General features: G+C 46.5%; 1 protein-coding gene across 2 annotated transcripts in view; it reads right to left on the reverse strand.

The window, feature by feature from the left end:
• LOC129861919 (tumor protein p53-inducible protein 11-like) overlaps window positions 1–24,323 on the reverse strand; it is a 113,513-nt gene that overhangs the window by 17,706 nt on the left and 71,484 nt on the right. For both annotated transcript variants that reach the window (XM_055933110.1, XM_055933109.1), the window contains one exon: window positions 16,311–16,450. In XM_055933110.1, coding sequence (XP_055789085.1) covers window positions 16,311–16,439 — 129 coding nt within the window. In that variant the 5' untranslated portion in view covers window positions 16,440–16,450. The remainder of the gene's footprint in view (window positions 1–16,310; window positions 16,451–24,323) is intronic.

Consider the following 24,323-nt stretch of genomic DNA (forward strand, 5'->3'; position numbering starts at 1 on the left):
CGGGCAGGTGTGTGTCTGTATGTTAGGAACCGGGCAGGTGTGTGTCTGTATGTTAGGAACCGGGCAGGTGTGTGTCTGTATGTTAGGAACCGGGCAGGTGTGTGTCTGTATGTTAGGAACCGGGCAGGTGTGTGTCTGTATGTTAGGAACCGGGCAGGTGTGTGTCTGTATGTTAGGAACCGGACAGGTGTGTGTCTGTATGTTAGGAACCGGACAGGTGTGTGTCTGTATGTTAGGAACCGGACAGGTGTGTGTCTGTATGTTAGGAACCGGGCAGGTGTGTGTCTGTATGTTAGGAACCGGGCAGGTGTGTGTCTGTATGTTAGGAACCGGGCAGGTGTGTGTCTGTATGTTAGGAACCGGGCAGGTGTGTGTCTGTATGTTAGGAACCGGACAGGTGTGTGTCTGTATGTTAGGAACCGGACAGGTGTGTGTCTGTATGTTAGGAACCGGGCAGGTGTGTGTCTGTATGTTAGGAACTGGGCAGGTGTGTGTCTGTATGTATGTACAGTTGAAGTCGGAAGTTTACATACACTTAGGTTGGAGTCATTAAAACTCGTTTTTCAACCACTCCACAAATTTCTTGTTAACAAACTATAGTTTTGGCGAGTCGGTTAGGACATTTACTTTGTGCGTGACACAAGTAATTTTTCCAACAATTGTTTACAGACAAATTATTTCACTTATAATTCACTGTATCACAATTCCAGTGGGTCAGAAGTTCACAAACACTAAGTTGACTCTGCCTTTAAACAGCCTGAAATTCCAGAAATTGATGTCATGGCTTTAGAAGCTTCCGATAGGCTAATTGACATCATTTGAGTCAATTGGAGGTGTTCCTGTGGATGCATTTCAAGGCCTACCTTCAAACTCAGTGCCTCTTTGCTTGACATCATGGGAAAATCAAACTAAATCAGCCAAGACTTTAGAAAAAAAATAGGAGACCTCCACAAGTCTGGTTCATCCTTGGGAGCAATTTCCAAACGACTGAAGGTACCACGTTCATCTGTACAAACAATAGTACGCAAGTATAAACACCATGGGACCACGCAGCCGTCATACCGCTCAGGAAGGAGACGCCTTCTGTCTCCTAGAGAAGAACGTACATTTGTGCAAAAACTGCAAATCAATTCCAGAACAACAGCAAAGGACATTGTGAAGATGCTGGAGGAAACAGGTACAAAAGTATCTATATCCACAGTAAAACGAGTCCTATATCGACATAACCTGAAAGGCCGCTCAGCAAGGAAGAAGCCACTGCTCCAAAACCGCCATAAAAAAGCCAGACTATGGTTTGCAACTTCACATGGGGACAAAGATTGTACTTTTTGGAGAAATATCCTCTGGTCTGATGAAACAAAAATAGACCTGTCTGGCCATAATGACCATCATTATGTTTGGAGGAAAAATGGGGATGCTTGCAAGCCGAAGAACACCATCCCAACCGTGAAGCACGGGGGGGTGGCAGCATCATGTTGTGGGTTGCTTTGCTGCAGGAGGGACTGGTGCACTTCACAAAATAGATGGCATTATGAGAAAGGAAAATTATGTGGATATATTGAAGCAACATCTCAAGACATCAGTCAGGAAGTTAAAGCTTGGTCGTAAATGGGTCTTCCAAATGGACAATGACCACAAGCATACTTCCAAAGTTGTGGCAAAATGACTTAAGGACAACAAAGTCAAGGTATTGGAGTGGCCATCACAAAGCCCTGACCTCAATCCTATAGAAAATGCGTGGGCAGAACTGAAAAAGCATGTGCGAGCAAGGAGGCCTACAAACCTGACTCAGTTACACCAGCTCTGTCAGGAGGAATGGGAAAAAATTCACCCAATGTATTGTGGGAAACTTGTGGAAGGCTACCCGAAATGTTTGACCCAAGTTAAACAATTTAAAGGCAATGCTACCAAATACTAATTGGGTGTATGTACACTTCTGACCCACTGGGAATGTGATGAAAGAAGTAAAAGCTGAAATAAATAATTCTCTACTATTATTCTGACATTTCACATTCTTAAAATAAAGTGGTGAACCTAACTGACCTAAGACAGGAGATATTTACTAGGATTAAATGTCAGGAATTGTGAAAAACTGAGTTTAAATGTGTTTGGCTAAGGTGTATGTAAACTTCCGACTTGAACTGTATTTATGTATGTATGTAAAGAAACTCAGCAACATTTTTTTTAAAAGGTCCCTTTTTCAGGACCCTGTCTTTCAAAGATAATTCATAAAAATCCAAATAACTTCACAGATCTTCATTGTAAAGGGTTTAAACACTGTTTCCCATGCCTGTTCAATGAACCATAAACAATTAATGAACATGCACCTGTGGAACGGTCGTTAAGACACTAACAGCTTACAGACGGTAGGCAATTAAGGTCACAGTTATGAAAACATAGGACACTAAAGAGGCCTTTCTACTGACTCTGAAAATCACCAAAAGAAAGATGCCCAGGGTCCCTGCTCATCTGCGTGAATGTGTCTTAGGCATGCTGCAAGAAGGCATGAGGACTGCAGATGTGGCCAGGGCAATAAACTACAATGTCTGTACTGTGAGACGCCTGAGACAGCGCAACAGGGAGACAGGACGGACAGCTGATCGTTCTCGCAGTGGCAGATCACGTGTAACAACACCTGCACAGAATCGTTACATCTGAACATCACACCTGCGGGACAGGTACATGATGACATGATTACTGCCTGAGTTACACCTGGAACGCACATTCACATCCTTACATTAGCCGTGGATGTGTCATGGCCCATAGTCACCCTGTCATAACCTAAACCTTGAGGAAATGTCAACTCTTTCTCTCCAAGGCTAATGTATGGATAGTGTATACCGGTCGCCAGTTGTACAGTGTTTCATCCGACACATTGGTGCGGCTGGCTTCCTGGTTAAGCGAGCAGTACGGCTTGGCAGGGTCATGTTTCCTAAGGAGGCATGGCTCTCGACCTTCGCCTCTCCCGAGTGCGTACGGGAGTTGCAGCGATGAGACAAGACTGTAACTACCAATGGGAAAGGACCATTGATGAATTAGGTCTGTTATTTCAGACACAAATCAATATGCCCAAAGGGGAACAGGACAGGAGCTGTGAGGATGACGTTATGCATTTGAACTTGAAGGGGGTGAGGATGACGTTATGCATTTGAACTTGAAGGGTTTGAGGTTGTCAGGACAAAGAAAACTGCCCAGAACAGAACAGGGTTCACTGGTGATTGTCTGAGTCTCTCAAATACGCTCACTCACTCTATAGAGACTCCCCGAGAGCGAAAGAGAGAGACTCCCCGAGAGCGAAAGAGAGAGACTCCCCGAGAGCGAAAGAGAGAGACTCCCCGAGAGCGAAAGAGAGAGACTCCCCGAGAGCGAAAGAGAGAGACTCCCCGAGAGCGAAAGAGAGAGACTCCCCGAGAGCGAAAGAGAGAGACTCCCCGAGAGCGAAAGAGAGAGACTCCCCGAGAGCGAAAGAGAGAGACTCCCCGAGAGCGAAAGAGAGAGACTCCCCGAGAGCGAAAGAGAGAGACTCCCCGAGAGCGAAAGAGAGAGACTCCCCGAGAGCGAAAGAGAGAGACTCCCCGAGAGCGAAAGAGAGAGACTCCCCGAGAGCGAAAGAGAGAGACTCCCCGAGAGCGAAAGAGAGAGACTCCCCGAGAGCGAAAGAGAGAGACTCCCCGAGAGCGAAAGAGAGAGACTCCCCGAGAGCGAAAGAGAGACTCCCCGAGAGCGAAAGAGAGAGACTCCCCGAGAGCGAAAGAGAGAGCGTCCCCGAGAGCGAAAGAGAGAGCGTCCCCGAGAGCGAAAGAGAGAGCGTCCCCGAGAGCGAAAGAGAGAGCGTCCCCGAGAGCGAAAGAGAGAGCGTCCCCGAGAGCGAAAGAGAGAGCGTCCCCGAGAGCGAAAGAGAGAGCGTCCCCGAGAGCGAAAGAGAGAGCGTCCCCGAGAGCGAAAGAGAGAGCGTCCCCGAGAGCGAAAGAGAGAGCGTCCCCGAGAGCGAAAGAGAGAGCGTCCCCGAGAGCGAAAGAGAGAGCGTCCCCGAGAGCGAAAGAGAGAGCGTCCCCGAGAGCGAAAGAGAGAGCGTCCCCGAGAGCGAAAGAGAGAGCGTCCCCGAGAGAGAAAGAGAGAGACTCCCCGAGAGAGAAAGAGAGAGACTCCCCGAGAGAGAAAGAGAGAGACTCCCCGAGAGAGAAAGAGAGAGACTCCCCGAGAGAGAAAGAGAGAGACTCCCCGAGAGAGAAAGAGAGAGACTCCCCGAGAGAGAAAGAGAGAGACTCCCCGAGAGAGAAAGAGAGAGACTCCCCGAGAGAGAAAGAGAGAGACTCCCCGAGAGAGAAAGAGAGAGACTCCCCGAAAAAGAAAGAGAGAGACTCACCGAGAGAGAAAGAGAGAGACTCCCCGAGAGAGAAAGAGAGAGACTCCCCGAGAGAGAAAGAGAGAGACTCCCCGAGAGAGAAAGAGAGAGACTCTACGAGAGAGAAAGAGAGAGACTCTACGAGAGAGAGCCCCCACCTCTTCTTCTGTGGGGTTAATCGGCGGTTGGCATCCAAAGTTATGGTGTTAACCCCCGCCTCCCGCCTGTTTACCAGAGTCTTAACATAAAAATGGACCAATAGAAGTATTAAAAAAAGGGCTTCCTGCAAACGCTGATTTTTTTATTTATTTAGCCTTTATTTAACCATTCAAGTCAATTAAGACCAAACGCTTATTTACAATGACTGCCTGGCAAGAAGCAATAGGCTTCCTATGGGGACAGGGTCTGGGATTAACACAGGGGCTGGGATTAACACAGGGGCTGGGATTAAAGGAACGCCCCAAATTGTGGTCCGTAATCACACCCTTCTCGCAATTTCAGGTGGAAACTCAATAAAACATGTCTGAAATATAATGAATGTCTATAAAATTTCAGCTGTTTCAAAAACATTGCTCCACTATTAGTATTTTTACGGTATGAATGTTGAGCTCAAAAAAGACAATTGTGTTTCCACTGCCCTTCTTAGAGGGGGGGCAACTGTCAGGCGCGTGTCGTGCACTACCTCGAGAGGAAGCGTTGTTCGAGACGTGACTTTACATTACAGTAACGTCTCTCGAGAACTGATAACCTCTCCAGAATCTCCTGGAATTCTCAATGACAATAGGCACAATGGCACAAATACACAATGTAAGGCAGATGAGAAGGACTGAAGTGGCTTCATGGCCATCTATTTTGGGATGTTGATGATGCCCAAATCACAAAATAACAGAGGGAGGAAATGGGAAAAATAAGGAGTCTAAATTGCAGCGGAAAGATAAAAAGAGGCAGACTGTACAGACAGCCCTAATCTCTACGCTCCAGCCACGACCACTGTTTTTCACCGTCTAGTTAAACTGAAAATCTCTACGCTCCAGCCACGACCACTGTTTTTCACCGTCTAGTTAAACTGAAAATCTCTACGCTCCAGCCACGACCACTGTTTTTCACCGTCTAGTTAAACTGAAAATCTCTACGCTCCAGCCACGACCACTGTTTTTCACCGTCTAGTTAAACTGAAAATCTCTACGCTCCAGCCACGACCACTGTTTTTCACCGTCTAGTTAAACTGAAAATCTCTACGCTCCAGCCACGACCACTGTTTTTCACCGTCTAGTTAAACTGAAAATCTCTACGCTCCAGCCACGACCACTGTTTTTCACCGTCTAGTTAAACTGAAAATCTCTACGCTCCAGCCACGACCACTGTTTTTCACCGTCTAGTTAAACTGAAAATCTCTACGCTCCAGCCACGACCACTGTTTTTCACCGTCTAGTTAAACTGAAAATCTCTACGCTCCAGCCACGACCACTGTTTTTCACCGTCTAGTTAAACTGAAAATCTCTACGCTCCAGCCACGACCACTGTTTTTCACCGTCTAGTTAAACTGAAAATCTCTACGCTCCAGCCACGACCACTGTTTTTCACCGTCTAGTTAAACTGAAAATCTCTACGCTCCAGCCACGACCACTGTTTTTCACCGTCTAGTTAAACTGAAAATCTCTACGCTCCAGCCACGACCACTGTTTTTCACCGTCTAGTTAAACTGAAAATCTCTACGCTCCAGCCACGACCACTGTTTTTCACCGTCTAGTTAAACTGAAAATCTCTACGCTCCAGCCACGACCACTGTTTTTCACCGTCTAGTTAAACTGAAAATCTCTACGCTCCAGCCACGACCACTGTTTTTCACCGTCTAGTTAAACTGAAAATCTCTACGCTCCAGCCACGACCACTGTTTTTCACCGTCTAGTTAAACTGAAAATCTCTACGCTCCAGCCACGACCACTGTTTTTCACCGTCTAGTTAAACTGAAAATCTCTACGCTCCAGCCACGACCACTGTTTTTCACCGTCTAGTTAAACTGAAAATCTCTACGCTCCAGCCACGACCACTGTTTTTCACCGTCTAGTTAAACTGAAAATCTCTACGCTCCAGCCACGACCACTGTTTTTCACCGTCTAGTTAAACTGAAAATCTCTACGCTCCAGCCACGACCACTGTTTTTCACCGTCTAGTTAAACTGAAAATCTCTACGCTCCAGCCACGACCACTGTTTTTCACCGTCTAGTTAAACTGAAAATCTCTACGCTCCAGCCACGACCACTGTTTTTCACCGTCTAGTTAAACTGAAAATCTCTACGCTCCAGCCACGACCACTGTTTTTCACCGTCTAGTTAAACTGAAAATCTCTACGCTCCAGCCACGACCACTGTTTTTCACCGTCTAGTTAAACTGAAAATCTCTACGCTCCAGCCACGACCACTGTTTTTCACCGTCTAGTTAAACTGAAAATCTCTACGCTCCAGCCACGACCACTGTTTTTCACCGTCTAGTTAAACTGAAAATCTCTACGCTCCAGCCACGACCACTGTTTTTCACCGTCTAGTTAAACTGAAAATCTCTACGCTCCAGCCACGACCACTGTTTTTCACCGTCTAGTTAAACTGAAAATCTCTACGCTCCAGCCACGACCACTGTTTTTCACCGTCTAGTTAAACTGAAAATCTCTACGCTCCAGCCACGACCACTGTTTTTCACCGTCTAGTTAAACTGAAAATCTCTACGCTCCAGCCACGACCACTGTTTTTCACCGTCTAGTTAAACTGAAAATCTCTACGCTCCAGCCACGACCACTGTTTTTCACCGTCTAGTTAAACTGAAAATCTCTACGCTCCAGCCACGACCACTGTTTTTCACCGTCTAGTTAAACTGAAAATCTCTACGCTCCAGCCACGACCACTGTTTTTCACCGTCTAGTTAAACTGAAAATCTCTACGCTCCAGCCACGACCACTGTTTTTCACCGTCTAGTTAAACTGAAAATCTCTACGCTCCAGCCACGACCACTGTTTTTCACCGTCTAGTTAAACTGAAAATCTCTACGCTCCAGCCACGACCACTGTTTTTCACCGTCTAGTTAAACTGAAAATCTCTACGCTCCAGCCACGACCACTGTTTTTCACCGTCTAGTTAAACTGAAAATCTCTACGCTCCAGCCACGACCACTGTTTTTCACCGTCTAGTTAAACTGAAAATCTCTACGCTCCAGCCACGACCACTGTTTTTCACCGTCTAGTTAAACTGAAAATCTCTACGCTCCAGCCACGACCACTGTTTTTCACCGTCTAGTTAAACTGAAAATCTCTACGCTCCAGCCACGACCACTGTTTTTCACCGTCTAGTTAAACTGAAAATCTCTACGCTCCAGCCACGACCACTGTTTTTCACCGTCTAGTTAAACTGAAAATCTCTACGCTCCAGCCACGACCACTGTTTTTCACCGTCTAGTTAAACTGAAAATCTCTACGCTCCAGCCACGACCACTGTTTTTCACCGTCTAGTTAAACTGAAAATCTCTACGCTCCAGCCACGACCACTGTTTTTCACCGTCTAGTTAAACTGAAAATCTCTACGCTCCAGCCACGACCACTGTTTTTCACCGTCTAGTTAAACTGAAAATCTCTACGCTCCAGCCACGACCACTGTTTTTCACCGTCTAGTTAAACTGAAAATCTCTACGCTCCAGCCACGACCACTGTTTTTCACCGTCTAGTTAAACTGAAAATCTCTACGCTCCAGCCACGACCACTGTTTTTCACCGTCTAGTTAAACTGAAAATCTCTACGCTCCAGCCACGACCACTGTTTTTCACCGTCTAGTTAAACTGAAAATCTCTACGCTCCAGCCACGACCACTGTTTTTCACCGTCTAGTTAAACTGAAAATCTCTACGCTCCAGCCACGACCACTGTTTTTCACCGTCTAGTTAAACTGAAAATCTCTACGCTCCAGCCACGACCACTGTTTTTCACCGTCTAGTTAAACTGAAAATCTCTACGCTCCAGCCACGACCACTGTTTTTCACCGTCTAGTTAAACTGAAAATCTCTACGCTCCAGCCACGACCACTGTTTTTCACCGTCTAGTTAAACTGAAAATCTCTACGCTCCAGCCACGACCACTGTTTTTCACCGTCTAGTTAAACTGAAAATCTCTACGCTCCAGCCACGACCACTGTTTTTCACCGTCTAGTTAAACTGAAAATCTCTACGCTCCAGCCACGACCACTGTTTTTCACCGTCTAGTTAAACTGAAAATCTCTACGCTCCAGCCACGACCACTGTTTTTCACCGTCTAGTTAAACTGAAAATCTCTACGCTCCAGCCACGACCACTGTTTTTCACCGTCTAGTTAAACTGAAAATCTCTACGCTCCAGCCACGACCACTGTTTTTCACCGTCTAGTTAAACTGAAAATCTCTACGCTCCAGCCACGACCACTGTTTTTCACCGTCTAGTTAAACTGAAAATCTCTACGCTCCAGCCACGACCACTGTTTTTCACCGTCTAGTTAAACTGAAAATCTCTACGCTCCAGCCACGACCACTGTTTTTCACCGTCTAGTTAAACTGAAAATCTCTACGCTCCAGCCACGACCACTGTTTTTCACCGTCTAGTTAAACTGAAAATCTCTACGCTCCAGCCACGACCACTGTTTTTCACCGTCTAGTTAAACTGAAAATCTCTACGCTCCAGCCACGACCACTGTTTTTCACCGTCTAGTTAAACTGAAAATCTCTACGCTCCAGCCACGACCACTGTTTTTCACCGTCTAGTTAAACTGAAAATCTCTACGCTCCAGCCACGACCACTGTTTTTCACCGTCTAGTTAAACTGAAAATCTCTACGCTCCAGCCACGACCACTGTTTTTCACCGTCTAGTTAAACTGAAAATCTCTACGCTCCAGCCACGACCACTGTTTTTCACCGTCTAGTCAAACTGAAAATCTCTACGCTCCAGCCACGACCACTGTTTTTCACCGTCTAGTTAAACTGAAAATCTCTACGCTCCAGCCACGACCACTGTTTTTCACCGTCTAGTCAAACTGAAAATCTCTACGCTCCAGCCACGACCACTGTTTTTCACCGTCTAGTCAAACTGAAGTCTTCGCCCTGCCTGGTTGGCTCTCTGTGTCTGTGGCAGGTTTTGGGGTACTTGGATAATCACCGGTTTTAACCTGACTGAGCTGGTGAAAAATCTTTTAAAAACGGCATATCTCAATGAGCCTAGAAATCCATCGTTCGAAAGCGACTGCTTTTCTGGACGCTGTGCCATTCGGGTCAGCCCCCGAGCAATTAAAGTTCTAGCCAATGAGCTTCAGCCGCCTCGCCATTTGAGTGACAGCTAGCAAGATGCACACACTGCAGAGCGAGAGAAATTACGTGGTGCTCATATCTGCTCATATGTGACGTAGTTCACAATTTTTCAGGGACAACTTTTGGCTCGTGAGCGCTACTTATAGAACTACTGGCTAAAAAGTATACAAAAGTACCAGACTATCTCTTTAAGACAGGAGATAGGACTGGCTGCACACCAGAATCTGCACCTTATCACGAGCCTAAGCATAGCATACACATGCCTGTGTTATCTAATAGTATGGCTTTAGAACTGGCTTGAGAAATATATAACAAGAGAAAAAGCAAAGGACTTGGCTGAGGGAAGAGAAACGGGAGGAGAAGAAATGGGAGAAACGGGAGGAGGAGGAGAAACGGGAGGAGGAGGAGAAACGGGAGAAAAAGGAGAACCGGGAGGAGAAACGGGAGGAGGAGAAACGGGAGAAGGAGGAGAAACGGGAGAAGGAGGAGGAGAAACGGGAGAAGGAGGAGGAGAAACGGGAGAAGGAGGAGGAGAAACGGGAGAAACGGGAGAAGGAGGAGGAGAAACGGGAGAAGGAGGAGGAGAAACGGGAGAGACGGGAGAAGGAGGAGGAGAAACGGGAGAGACGGGAGAAGGAGGAGGAGAAACGGGAGAAGGAGAAACGGGAGAAGGAGAAGGAGAAACGGGAGAAGGAGGAGGAGAAACGGGAGAAGGAGAAACGGGAGAAGGAGAAACGGGAGAAGGAGGAGGAGAAACGGGAGAAGGAGAAACGGGAGAAGGAGAAACGGGAGAAGGAGGAGGAGAAACGGGAGAAACGGGGAGGAGAAACGGGAGAAGGAGGAGGAGAAACGGGAGAAAGGAGGAGGAGAAACGGGAGAAAGGAGGAGGAGAAACGGGAGAAGGAGGAGGAGAAACGGGAGAAGGAGGAGGAGAAACGGGAGAAGGAGGAGGAGAAACGGGAGAAGGAGGAGAAACGGGAGAAGGAGGAGAAACGGGAGAAGGAGGAGAAACGGGAGAAGGAGGAGAAGAAACGGGAGAAGGAGGAGAAACGGGAGAAGGAGGAGAAACGGGAGAAGGAGGAGAAACGGGAGAAGGAGGAGAAACGGGAGAAGGAGGAGAAACGGGAGAAGGAGGAGAAACGGGAGAAGGAGGAGAAACGGGAGAAGGAGGAGAAACGGGAGGAGGGGAAGAGAAATGAGAGAAGAAACAGGAGGAGGAGAAACGGGAGGAAGGGAAGAGAAAAGGGAGGAGAAATGTGACAGGAAAAGGAAGAAATACACCATGTGAGGAGAGGAGCATACGGTAATCTAAACTGATATGCTTTGACACCAAATCACTAAGAGACAAAGCCAGGCAGCATCCAGGCAGAGGTGAAATAATGATGAACAGGATATCCCACAGCCCTTGAGCTCTCTTCAGACCATTACAATTCTCATTCCCCGCTCCGCATCTTTCAGCCTTGGCAAAAAAACACACAACTCAATGACCATCCTGGTACAAATCACAGTTGTAACGACGTCATTGTTCATGGTGATCCAGTCCGTAGCCTACACTTACAGAAGGATGTATCGGTCTTCATGCTAGAACCATTGCATAGTATTCCCTCCCAAGCACCACAGGCGTCAGAGAGCGCTTTACAGCAGACAAGATGTGGCTCAAGGCCGGGGGATAATATCACTGGCCTAAGTAAATTGTTTGTTTCAGAACACGGGAAGGGCAGGAAACAGAAGGGCAGCGGGTAACTGCCGGACGACTTCCCTCCTTTGTTTACAAGGACGAAGTGTGTGTGTGTGTGTGTGTGTGTGTGTGTGTGTGTGTGTGTGTGTGTGTGTGTGTGTGTGTGTGTGTGTGTGTGTGTGTGTGTGTGTGTGTGTGTGTGTGTGTGTGTGTGTGTGTGTGTGTGTGTGTCCTAAGACGAAACCGTCCGCCACGCCAACCTCCTGCTCTCTTTTTGTAATGTGATTGGGATCTCCCAGGGGTGTTGTTGTCTGAGCGGAGGCTGATGAGGTGCTTACGGCAACTCGACTGAAACAAAAACACCACCATTTCATTTCCTGTGTTTGCTAGTCTACAGATAACAAAGCAATTACTTGTAATTCCAATAACATTTTATTTTCTCCTCCGGGGGAGATGGATAATTAACACTGGCAGACGAGCAGAAAAATTACGTTAAGAAACTAATTCTTCTTTCTTATAAGTCAAATGTTTATATAGCTGATCACCCCACTTCTCCTCCTCACACTCCTCCTCACACTCCTCCTCACACTCCTCCTCACACTCCTCCTCACACTCCACTGGCTTCCAGTCAAAGCTCACATTCACTACAAGACCATGGTGCTTACCTACAGAGCAGCAAGAGGAACTGCCTCCACCTTACCTTGAGGCTATGCTCCACCTTACCTTGAGGCAGCTCCCTCTCAGCCCAGCCAAAGCACGTCTCTGTTCTGGCAACAATGGTGGAACCAGCTTCCCCCTGAAGCTAGTACAGCAGAGTCCCTGCCCCGTCTTCCCCCTGAAGCTAGGACAGCAGAGTCCCTGCCCCGTCTTCTTCACTGAAGCTAGGACAGCAGAGTCCCTGCCCCGTCTTCCCCCCTGAAGCTAGGACAGCAGAATCCCTGCCCCGTCTTCCCCCCTGAAGCTAGGACAGCAGAGTCCCTGCCCCGTCTTCCCCCCTGAAGCTAGGACAGCAGAGTCCCTGCCCCGTCTTCCCCCTGAAGCTAGGACAGCAGAGTCCCTGCCCCGTCTTCCCCCTGAAGCTAGGACAGCAGAGTCCCTGCCCCGTCTTCCCCCTGAAGCTAGGACAGCAGAGTCCCTGCCCCATCTTCCCCCCTGAAGCTAGGACAGCAGAGTCCCTGCCCCGTCTTCCCCCTGAAGCTAGGACAGCAGAATCCCTTCCCAGTCTTTCCCCTGAAGCTAGGACAGCAGAATCCCTTCCCAGTCTTTCCCCTGAAGCTAGGACAGCAGAGGCCCTGCCCGTCGTCCCCCTGATACTAGGACAGCAGAGTCCCTGCCCCGTCTTCCCCCTGAAGCTAGGACAGCAGAGTCCCTGCCCCGTCTTCCCCCCTGAAGCTAGGACAGCAGAGTCCCTGCCCCGTCTTCCCCCTGAAGCTAGGACAGCAGAGTCCCTGCCCCGTCTTGCCCCCTGAAGCTAGGACAGCAGAGTCCCTGCCCCGTCTTGCCCCCTGAAGCTAGGACAGCAGAGTCCCTGCCCCGTCTTCCCCCCTGATACTAGGACAGCAGAGTCCCTGCCCCGTCTTCCCCCCTGATGCTAGGACAGCAGAGTCCCTGCCCCGTCTTCCCCCCTGAAGCTAGGACAGCAGAGTCCCTGCCCCGTCTTCCCCCCTGATACTAGGACAGCAGAGTCCCTGCCCCGTCTTCCCCCCTGAAGCTAGGACAGCAGAGGCCCTGCCCGTCGTCCCCCTGATACTAGGACAGCAGAGTCCCTGCCCCGTCTTCCCCCTGAAGCTAGGACAGCAGAGTCCCTGCCCCGTCTTCCCCCCTGAAGCTAGGACAGCAGAGTCCCTGCCCCGTCTTCCCCCCTGAAGCTAGGACAGCAGAGTCCCTGCCCCGTCTTCCCCCCTGAAGCTAGGACAGCAGAGTCCCTGCCCCGTCTTCCCCCCTGAAGCTAGGACAGCAGAGTCCCTGCCCCGTCTTCCCCCCTGAAGCTAGGACAGCAGAGTCCCTGCCCCGTCTTCCCCCCTGAAGCTAGGACAGCAGAGTCCCTGCCCCGTCGTCCCCCCTGATACTAGGACAGCAGAGTCCCTGCCCATCTTCTGAAAACATCTGAAACCCTACACCTCTTCAAAGAGTATCTTAAATAATCCCACAGCGCCCCCCCCCCCCCCCACCCTAAATGTTTATTTCACCTTTGTTTAACCAGGTAGGCCAGTTGAGAACAAGTTCTCATTTACAACTGCGACCTGGCCAAGATAAAGCAAAGCAGTGTGACACAAACAACAACACAGAGTTACACATGGAGTAAACAATAAACAAGCCAGTAACACAATAAACAAGTCAATGACACAGTAGAAAAAAGAAAGACTATATATAGCGTGTGCAAAAGGCATGAGGCAATAAATTGGCCATTGGAGCGAATAATTACAATTTAGCAGATTAACACTGGAGTGATAAATGAGCAGATGATGATGTGCAATTACAGATACTGGTGTGCAAAAGAACAGAAAAGTAAATAAAATAAAAACAGTATGGGGATGAGGTAGGTAGATTGGGTGGGCTATTTACAGATGGACTATGTACAGCTGCAGCGATTGGGTTAGCTGCTCAGATAGTTGATGTTTAAAGTTGGTGAGGGAAATAAGTCTCCAACTTCAGCAATTTTTGCAATTCGTTCCAGTCACTGGCAGCAGAGAACTGTAAGGAAAGGCCAAATGAGGTGTTGGCGGAGCGTTACCTAGCATAGACTTATAGATGACCTGGAGCCAGTGGGTCTGGCGACGAATATGTAGCGAGGTCCAGCCGACTAGAGCATACAGGTCGCAGTGGTGGGTGGTATAAGGGGCTTTGGTAACAAAACAGATGGCACTGTGATAGCAAACTGGATGTAGTCTGAGTAGAGTGTTGGAAGCTATTTTGTAAATGACGTCGCCAAAGTCGAGGATCGGTAGGATAGTCAGTTTTACTAGGGTAAGTTTGGCGGCGTGAGTGAAGGAGGCTTTGTTGCGAAATAGAAAGACGATTCTAGATTTGATTTTGGATTGGAAATGTTTAATATGAGTCTGGAAGGAGAGTTTACACTCTAACCAGACACCTAGGTATTTATAGATGTCCACATATTCTAGGTCAGAACCGTCCAGAGTAGTGATGCTAGTCGGGCGAGCAGGTGCAGGCAGCGAACGGTTGAAAAGCATGCATTTGGTTTTACTAGCGTTTAAGAGCAGTTGGAGGCCACGGCAGGAGTGTTGTATGGCATTGAAACTCGTTTGGAGTTTAGTTAGCACAGTGTCCAAGGAAGGGCCAGATGTATACAAAATGGTGTCAACTAATTATTGTAGCAGTAGCTTTGGCTAGTCTGTACAGTATTAGTGTTGTGTATCCAATTGAACGGCTCAGACACGAGGACTGTGTGTCAGGGACTCCAGACAATCACGGATTATAAAAAAGGGAAAAGCCACAACGGGCATCGACGCCTCGCTCCCGGAAACAGCAGAACATCTTCTCCCGAGGAAAACAGCATGGAGCCGCCGACGCAGCCACTCACAAGGACTGTGTGCTCTAAGCGTGTTAACCCTCGCCGGCCCAGACGGCATCCCAAGCCGGGTCCTCAGAGCATGTGAAGACCAGCTGGCTGGAGTGTTAACAGAGTTAACTCTCCATATCCCAGTCTGTTGTTCCCACTTGTATCAAGATGTCCTCTACTGTTCATGTAACTTAGTTCAGTTATCTTCACTGTCTAAATGACTATCGCCCCGTAGCACTCACTTCTGTCATCATGAAGTGCTTTGAGAGACTAGTCAAGGATCACATCACCTCCACCTTACCTGACACCCTAGACCCACTTCAATTCACATACCGCTATCACCATTGCACTGTACCCCGCCCTCTCTCACCTGAACAAGATAAATACCCATGTAAGAATGCTGCTAAATCGACCTCGTCCTAATATACAGTACCAGTCAAAAGTTGACACACCTACTCCTTCAAGGTTTTTCTTTTGACTATTTTCTACATTGTAGATTAATAGTGAAGACATCAACACTATGAAATAACACATATGGAATCATGTAGTAACCAAAAAAAAGTGTTATACACAAACCAAAAATATATTCTATATTTGAAATTCTTCAAAGTAGCCACCCTTTGCCTTGATGACAGCTGTACAACACTCTTGGCATCGTGTGTCTCCAGTAGAACTGAGTGACTGTTGTGTACCTCTAATATCTGTCTCTCTCACTAAGCATCTGTGTGACTGAGTAAGTGAGTGAGAGAGGCAAGGGGCAGGGAACGTGAGGGAAGGGAAGAGGGGCGAGAGGGGGAACGTGAGGGAAGGGAAGAGGGGCGAGAGAGGGAACGTGAGGGAAGGGAAGAGGGGCGAAAGAGGGAACGTGAGGGAAGGGAAGAGGGGCGAGAGAGGGCAGGTGAGGGAAGGGAAGAGGGGCGAGACAGGATATCAGAGGACTGAGCATCTCAGCAGGCAGGCAGAACATCTACTACAGATCAACATTCACTGGATTGTAATAAGAGATTACAGTAAACACAACAGAACAAAGTGAGTGGTGGACCAATGTATTGACTGCCAAGGCAATACGAAGGACGGAGAGGGATGACGTGTTAGCATTCAGTGCATTGTGCTGCAATAAGCAAGTAGTCAAGAAACCGATAGTACTCAAGACGTGGAAGCACTATAGATTATCTTAAATGAACATAATGGTTTATTAGGAACGATTACCTTCACAATAGCGTGCCAGTGTGATTGAGCGGTCATGTTGCATGATGGGATAATAATCTATGAACTCAGTTTTAAAAGCCCGTCGATATCTCCATTCTATCCACTTACACACTACTTCTAATGGATTCAACAATGTAGAATCTTTCTCCAGCCAATGGGCACCAAGCCCATGATTGATTCACCATGATGGCCAATGAGCAAACGCACACCGTTTCTGTATATTTAGGATATAAAAATGATACCGACCTTCGACCTATGCACCTCTCCATCGTCGTCCTCTCCTCCGACCCCCAGTATCTTCCTGGTTTTCAGCCGGCTCACCAGATCTGACTGACTGTGTTTCTTCATTAGTGGAGGATGTGGCTTAGAGGCCATGGCACAATAACCTGGAGCGAGAGAGACCGAGAGAGACAGACACTTTTAGCAACTACGGAGTGAATACAAAAGCTCTTAGGGTGCATGGTCCTTCGATGCAGAACAATCCTGTGAAAAATCAAGGTAGGGAGGGAAAGGGTGGAGAGGAGAGAGGATGGAGAGATGGAGATGTACACCCCGTTACCGGCCCAGACCGCAGTAACCCCCGTTACCGGCCCAGACCGCAGTAACCCCCGTTACCGGCCCAGACCGCAGTAACCCCCGTTACCGGCCCAGACCGCAGTAACCCCCGTTACCGGCCCAGACCGCAGTAACCCCCGTTACCGGCCCAGACCGCAGTAACCCCCGTTACCGGCCCAGACCGCAGTAACCCCCGTTACCGGCCCAGACCGCAGTAACCCCCGTTACCGGCCCAGACCGCAGTAACCCCCGTTACCGGCCCAGACCGCAGTAACCCCCGTTACCGGCCCAGACCGCAGTAACCCCCGTTACCGGCCCAGACCGCAGTAACCCCCGTTACCGGCCCAGACCGCAGTAACCCCCGTTACCGGCCCAGACCGCAGTAACCCCCGTTACCGGCCCAGACCGCAGTAACCCCCGTTACCGGCCCAGACCGCAGTAACCCCCGTTACCGGCCCAGACCGCAGTAACCCCCGTTACTGGCCAGACTGTATTAATAACAGTACCATAGGGGGAGTACAGCATCTTATGCACACCGCTACTATGTAACATTAGGTAGGACTACTGTGGGATGTCCAATGCAGACGCGGGCAGTGCCGACCCGGTCCACTGCAGACGCAGGCAGTCCCGACCCTGTAAGTCAAAACTCTTCCACAGATATGACTTTCCCTTTCCCTCCTGAACAACTAGTAAACATTTCCCATTTCCAGTTTCTTTTTCCACATCCATTTTACAGTCACGTGTTACGGTGTTCGGAGTTTGTTATAACCAACTTATTGATGTGATTATCATAGCCTATCGGTCAGGCCCTATTGGTCACATGCATGCGATGCTTACATGTCTATCATAGAGAGAGCAATGGTTGGAGGGAAAATGTAATGTTTTTCGTAAACAAATTAGGGATTTCGGTAACATAACTTTCCAGGTCAGAAACAAGAAAGAAACTAAATGGCTGAAATGATGTCGCAGCTTCAGCACAGACAGCACAACAATCCCTTGCTGTAGTAGGGAGGAGAGAGAGAGACATTGTTCGCCAGTCACACAGGCACTCGCTGTAATTGTTTTTTAACAGTGTGACCATCGTGCTGAGTAATTTGGGCGTCTTAATTATATAATCAAACCGTGTGCTCGAAGTATCAGACAAGCGCTGTGCATATTTAGTTGATTTTACTCAAACACACGTAGGGTGTGTGTTTATACATGGAAAGAAACGTTTAAAAATGTCAACTAGGGATGCACGATATATCGGTATCAGACGATATCAGCTAATTGCCTATAATTTCCACCTTTTGTCTATTCCATTTGCACAACAGCATGTGAAATTTATTGTCAATCAGTGTTGCTTCCTAAGTGGACAGTTTGATTTCACAGAAGTGTGATTGACTTGGAGTTACATTGTGTTGTTTAAGTGTTCCCTTTATTTTTTTGAGCAGTGTATAACGTAGGTAGATGAGGTGCATACCTATATATATATAACGTAGGTAGATGAGGTGCCTACCTATATATAACGTAGGTAGATGAGGTGCCTACCTATATATAACGTAGGTAGATGAGGTGCATACCTATATATAACGTAGGTAGATGAGGTGCATACCTATATATATATAACGTAGGTAGATGAGGTGCATACCTATATATATATAACGTAGGTAGATGAGGTGCCTACCTATATATATAACGTAGGTAGATGAGGTGCCTACCTATATATAACGTAGGTAGATGAGGTGCCTACCTATATATAACGTAGGTAGATGAGGTGCATACCTATATATAACGTAGGTAGATGAGGTGCATACCTATATATATAACGTAGGTAGATGAGGTGCATACCTATATATAACGTAGGTAGATGAGGTGCATGCCTATATATAACGTAGGTAGATGAGGTGCATGCCTATATATAACGTAGGTAGATGAGGTGCATACCTATATATATAACGTAGGTAGATGAGGTGCCTACCTATATATAACGTAGGTAGATGAGGTGCCTACCTATATATAACGTAGGTAGATGAGGTGCATACCTATATATAACGTAGGTAGATGAGGTGCATACCTATATATAACGTAGGTAGATGAGGTGCATACCTATATATAACGTAGGTAGATGAGGTGCATGCCTATATATAACGTAGGTAGATGAGGTGCATGCCTATATATAACGTAGGTAGATGAGGTGCATGCCTATATATATAACGTAGGTAGATGAGGTGCCTACCTATATATAACGTAGGTAGATGAGGTGCCTACCTATATATAACGTAGGTAGATGAGGTGCATACCTATATATAACGTAGGTAGATGAGGTGCATACCTATATATAACGTAGGTAGATGAGGTGCATACCTATATATAACGTAGGTAGATGAGGTGCATGCCTATATATAACGTAGGTAGATGAGGTGCATGCCTATATATAACGTAGGTAGATGAGGTGCATGCCTATATATAACGTAGGTAGATGAGGTGCATGCCTATATATAACGTAGGTAGATGAGGTGCATACCTATATATAACGTAGGTAGATGAGGTGCATACCTATATATAACGTAGGTAGATGAGGTGCATACCTATATAACGTAGGTAGATGAGGTACATACCTATATAACGTAGGTAGATGAGGTACATACGCCAAATAACGTAGGTAGATGAGGTGCATACCTATATATAACGTAGGTAGATGAGGTGCATGCCTATATATAACGTAGGTAGATGAGGTGCATGCCTATATATAACGTAGGTAGATGAGGTGCATGCCTATATATAACGTAGGTAGATGAGGTGCATGCCTATATATAACGTAGGTAGATGAGGTGCATACCTATATATAACGTAGGTAGATGAGGTGCATACCTATATATAACGTAGGTAGATGAGGTGCATACCTATATAACGTAGGTAGATGAGGTACATACCTATATAACGTAGGTAGATGAGGTACATACCCCAAATAACGTAGGTAGATGAGATGCATACCTATATATAACGTAGGTAGATGAGGTGCATACCTATATATAACGTAGGTAGATGAGGTGCATGCCTATATATAACGTAGGTAGATGAGGTGCATGCCTATATATAACGTAGGTAGATGACGTAATGACGCCACAGAAAATAAAGCGCTACACAGAAAAGCTGCAAAATACCAAGCGCACACTTCCAACAACTAAAGTTGAAGTCGAGCCGTCATTTGAAAAGGTAAGGCAATTGCAGCGAGACGACGACAACAAAAAATGGTGAAATCGATTAACGCCAAGATAATAGATTCATTGCCCTTGACAATCAACCGTTTTCTGTTGTGGATGATGTTGGCTTTCGGCCGACTGGTCGAGCCCCGGTACACAATATTTTTCAGATGTTGCCCTACCGGAGTTACACAGTATTGTTGAAAACTCACATCCATGAGCTTCACGACTTGACATTTGGACCAGCGATGTCAGCCCCATGAGCATGCTGAGTCTGACAGCACAGTGGGTCTACGAGGATTTAGACCTGAGGAAAGCCTTATTGCTCAAGAACGTGCTGGTGCTCATTACCCCCGCTGACGTTTCAAACGGTCCTAGCTCCATTCGAACAACTGACCGTAGAAATAAACTGACCTGCGTCTGCCTCAGACGTAATACCCTGCGTCATGGCATTGAAACGCCTGCTCAACAAAACTGCAAACAGACCGTGGGGTTAAAACGTACAAAAGTACACGGAGGCTGTGAACAAGCGATTGGGGTGGCATTCTCTCTGGGCCTCTTTACTATGTCGTACCTTGCGTCGAGCATGGTGGCAAGGACAGCTACTTCAACGCAGACAAGAGGACAGAGCGGAGACTTCACTGCTTGACGAAATCTCCCTCTCCCTCTCCCTGTGGGCTTGTGTCAGACCACTCCACTTAGGCCAGCCTGCACACAATGGTGTGTGTGTATATATATATATATATCCTGAAGCATAGTCCTCACTCCACACACACACCTGACAGGTTAACCTGCATCACTTGACATGAATCAGCATCAACTCCTGTCCACTGAGAGTCTTGACAGTATGCTGCCCAAAGCAGCACACTTCTCTTTCATCCCCCAATTTCCATAGCCTGGGTAACAGTCTGTGCTAACATTCCCACTCCTTGACATGCCAAACATGTTTAGCATGTGACAGAGCGGAAGGTCAACACAAAAACAGGTCTGGAACAAATCTACACTAATTTATCAGTGTGTTAATAATGTGAGAGAGACAGGTGAGTGAGAGAGACAGGTGAGTGAGAGAGACAGGTGAGTGAGAGAGACAGGTGAGTGAGAGAGACAGGTGAGTGAGAGAGACAGGTGAGTGAGAGAGACAGGTGAGTGAGAGAGACAGGTGAGTGAGAGAGACAGGTGAGTGAGAGAGACAGGTGAGTGAGAGAGACAGGTGAGTGAGAGAGACAGGTGAGTGAGAGAGACAGGTGAGTGAGAGAGACAGGTGAGTGAGAGAAACAGGTGATAATAATGCAGTAGGTCTCACTAGGAAGCCTCAAGTGTCCCACTAGTTTACACACTCAACAGTAATCTATATACAATAATCAGTAGTCTGCCAGACTAACGGTGGATTTATACCTCAGACTCAATGAATTTCACAGTCACTTTAGTTTATTAATTCGACTATTAAAAAAAAAGCACATAAACCTTGAAAAAACCATAGATGCACATGAATAAAATCGAGGATAACACAATATATTCTGGGATTTATTTCCATTGTGGTCCTCTTGAGACAAGATGTCTAGACAAGATCCTACACAGTATGGCAGTGAAATAATAAAACAAAAACATAGAAGAAGAACATCTATCTCATCATTGCAGTTACATCATAGGGGTTATTCATATGGGCACAGAGGACATCAAACATATTTTTGAAAATCAAATCATATTGTTTTACTTTACTTATATTTGATTTCATAGGTTCTGAGCAGTCTGGCCTTAAGTCGGATGTATCCTGCTGACTCTGGGATTCCTTGACCTGCTGTCACGCTGATATTTTCACTAACTACTGCTCTGAATGTCTAGTTGGGTCAAGCTCTAGTTGGGTCAAGCTCTAGTTGGGTCAGGCTCTAGTTGGGTCAGGCTCTAGTTGGGTCAGGCTCTAGTTGGGTCAGGCTCTAGTTGGGTCAGGCTCTAGTTGGGTCAGGCTCTAGTTGGGTCAGGCTCTAGTTGGGTCAGGCTCTAGTTGGGTCAGGCTCTAGTTGGGTCAGGCTCTAGTTGGGTCAGGCTCTAGTTGGGTCAAGTTCCGACAGCCCCAGGGTCGGAACCTGGGGCTGTCGACACAAGTCTAGGATCAGGTCTTCTTTAGCCGTGTTGTTCATCTCGTGCATTATGAGATCAAAAACTGATCCTAGAACAGCCCTCTTCCTCACCAGCTGTATTACCCTCACCAGCTGTATGACGTTAAAGGGGTATTTATAGGTGGTGATTAAAAATGCAGGAACGGAGAGAGAACAGAGCCCTGAGTTGGGTTAATGTGATATAGGTAAAAAAAAAAAAGGTGAGATTCACATCGTTCTTACACAAACAGGACTAATATAACCCCTATGGATCAAACATAACTCAATAAATTCTATTGATCAATACCCCCCCCAAAAAATAATAATAATAATAAATAAATTAAAAATAAAAATAAAATAAAAAACGGCTTCCATAATCTAGATGACATCATCTGAATGAAACCATTTCCGTGGGGAAAAAGGGCCCATGAGCACCAACATGTGAAAGCTTAGAGTCTATATTTTGGGGGGAAATGAAGGCAAACGATACGTTTTAACAATTTCCCAAACTAAAAACGAGGAATAAGAAAAAGGCTTTGATATATATAGTCACACAGATGGAAAAGGGGTTTTAAAAAAAAACATCTACTCCAAAAAAAAACAGGTTTAGAAATAGATCTAAAACATACTGTTGAATTAAAATCAACATTTATATTTATTTTTGCTGAATTTATTTGCCTTTTATAAAAGTTTAAGAAATATTGACTAGTGTCTGGTCATTCTATTATCAAAAAAACACCACAATATATCTTTATGATACGCTGTAGTATCTCACGGGCGGAGGATTATGAAGTAACAAGTAAAAAAGGTAGACATGCCAAGTAATTAGTGCTTTTAAAATTATAATTCTGTTTTTGAATTAAGTGTTTAAAACGTGTCGCTCTGTTACCAAAAATCGGTAACAGTGACTGAAAAATCTGACTGCAATTTAATTGGCCTTAACGGGAAATCGAAGTCGACACAAACCACAGTTACATTAGAGCACACTACACTACCATGCAATACAGTTCACTACAGTACCATGCAGTACAGTACAGTACCATACATTAGAGCACACTACAGTACCATGCAATACAATACAGTACCATACATTAGAGCACACTACAGTACCATGCAATACAATACAGTACCATACATTAGAGCACACTACAGTACCATGCAATACAGTACCATACATTAGAGCACACTACAGTACCATGCAATACAGTACCATACATTAGAGCACACTACAGTACCATGCAATACAGTACCATGCAATACAGTTCACTACAGTACCATGCAATACAGTACCATACATTAGAGCACACTACAGTACCATGCAATACAGTTCACTACAGTACCATGCAATACAATACATTAGAACACACTACAGTACCATGCAATACAATACAGTATGTTACGTTCCCCAGTTTCTGTGTTCTGTTTTGTATTTGAGTGTGTGTTTCAGGAGATGGCTTCCTGAAGTACTCCCCAACCAGCTGATTGGTCAACCCCAGGCTAATTGGTGATTGGAGCTGACCCCGCCCCCTCGTCAAGAAGCAGCTGACACTAATCACCATTGCCACCTGAAGATAAAAGCCAGTGTTCTGGCCCAGGAGTTTTGGAGAGAGAGGAGAAAGATGAGATAAGGAGTAGAGATTTGGAGATTGAGAGAGAGAAAAATTAGATTGTGATATAGTGTTGGTTGTGTATCATAAAGTGTGGTATGTACTGTTGTTGTTGGTAGCAGTTTTTCTATGTCCGGTGTTTGAGTGTTTGTGAAATCGTTAATAATTACTCTGTTTCGTTTGTTCCCAGGGGGGAAGGAGAAGGCACTTTGGGAGTGCTTAGGCAAGAGGCCCGAGGGCATATATATACCCGTAGTATATTTACTGTCTAGGCACACTAGGTAAGACCTGGGCGGACCACCCCCTGTATTTTGGTTAGGGCACCAGGCGGTGTTAAGTTAGGTAAGTTAAGTGGGTAGGCAGGTTAGATAGGAGAGGGGGAACTTTGATATTTACTTTCTTTGCTTTGGTTCCGTCCAGCCCCTTTTCCCCATATTACCGTGTAAGAAAATAAATCCTAGTAACGGTAAAATCTGCTTTTGTGTTATCCTTACTCGCACCTACAGTCCATACCTCTTGCACTTCAGAGAGTTGAGTTGTAGCAGGGAGTTGCGTTCCCTCTTCTTAGAGGCGTGCGTAACACAGTACCATACATTAGAGCACACTACAGTACCATACAATACAATACAGTACCATACATTAGAGCACACTACAGTACCATGCAATACAATACAGTACCATACATTAGAGCACACTACAGTACCATGCAATACAGTACCGTACAGTACCATGCAGTACAGTAGAGTACCATGCAGTACAGTAGAGTAGAGTACCATGCAGTACAGTAGAGTAGAGTACCATGCAATACAGTTCACT

The sequence above is a fragment of the Salvelinus fontinalis genome, chromosome 9 (genome assembly GCF_029448725.1).
Source record: "Salvelinus fontinalis isolate EN_2023a chromosome 9, ASM2944872v1, whole genome shotgun sequence".
NCBI lineage: Eukaryota > Metazoa > Chordata > Actinopteri > Salmoniformes > Salmonidae > Salvelinus > Salvelinus fontinalis.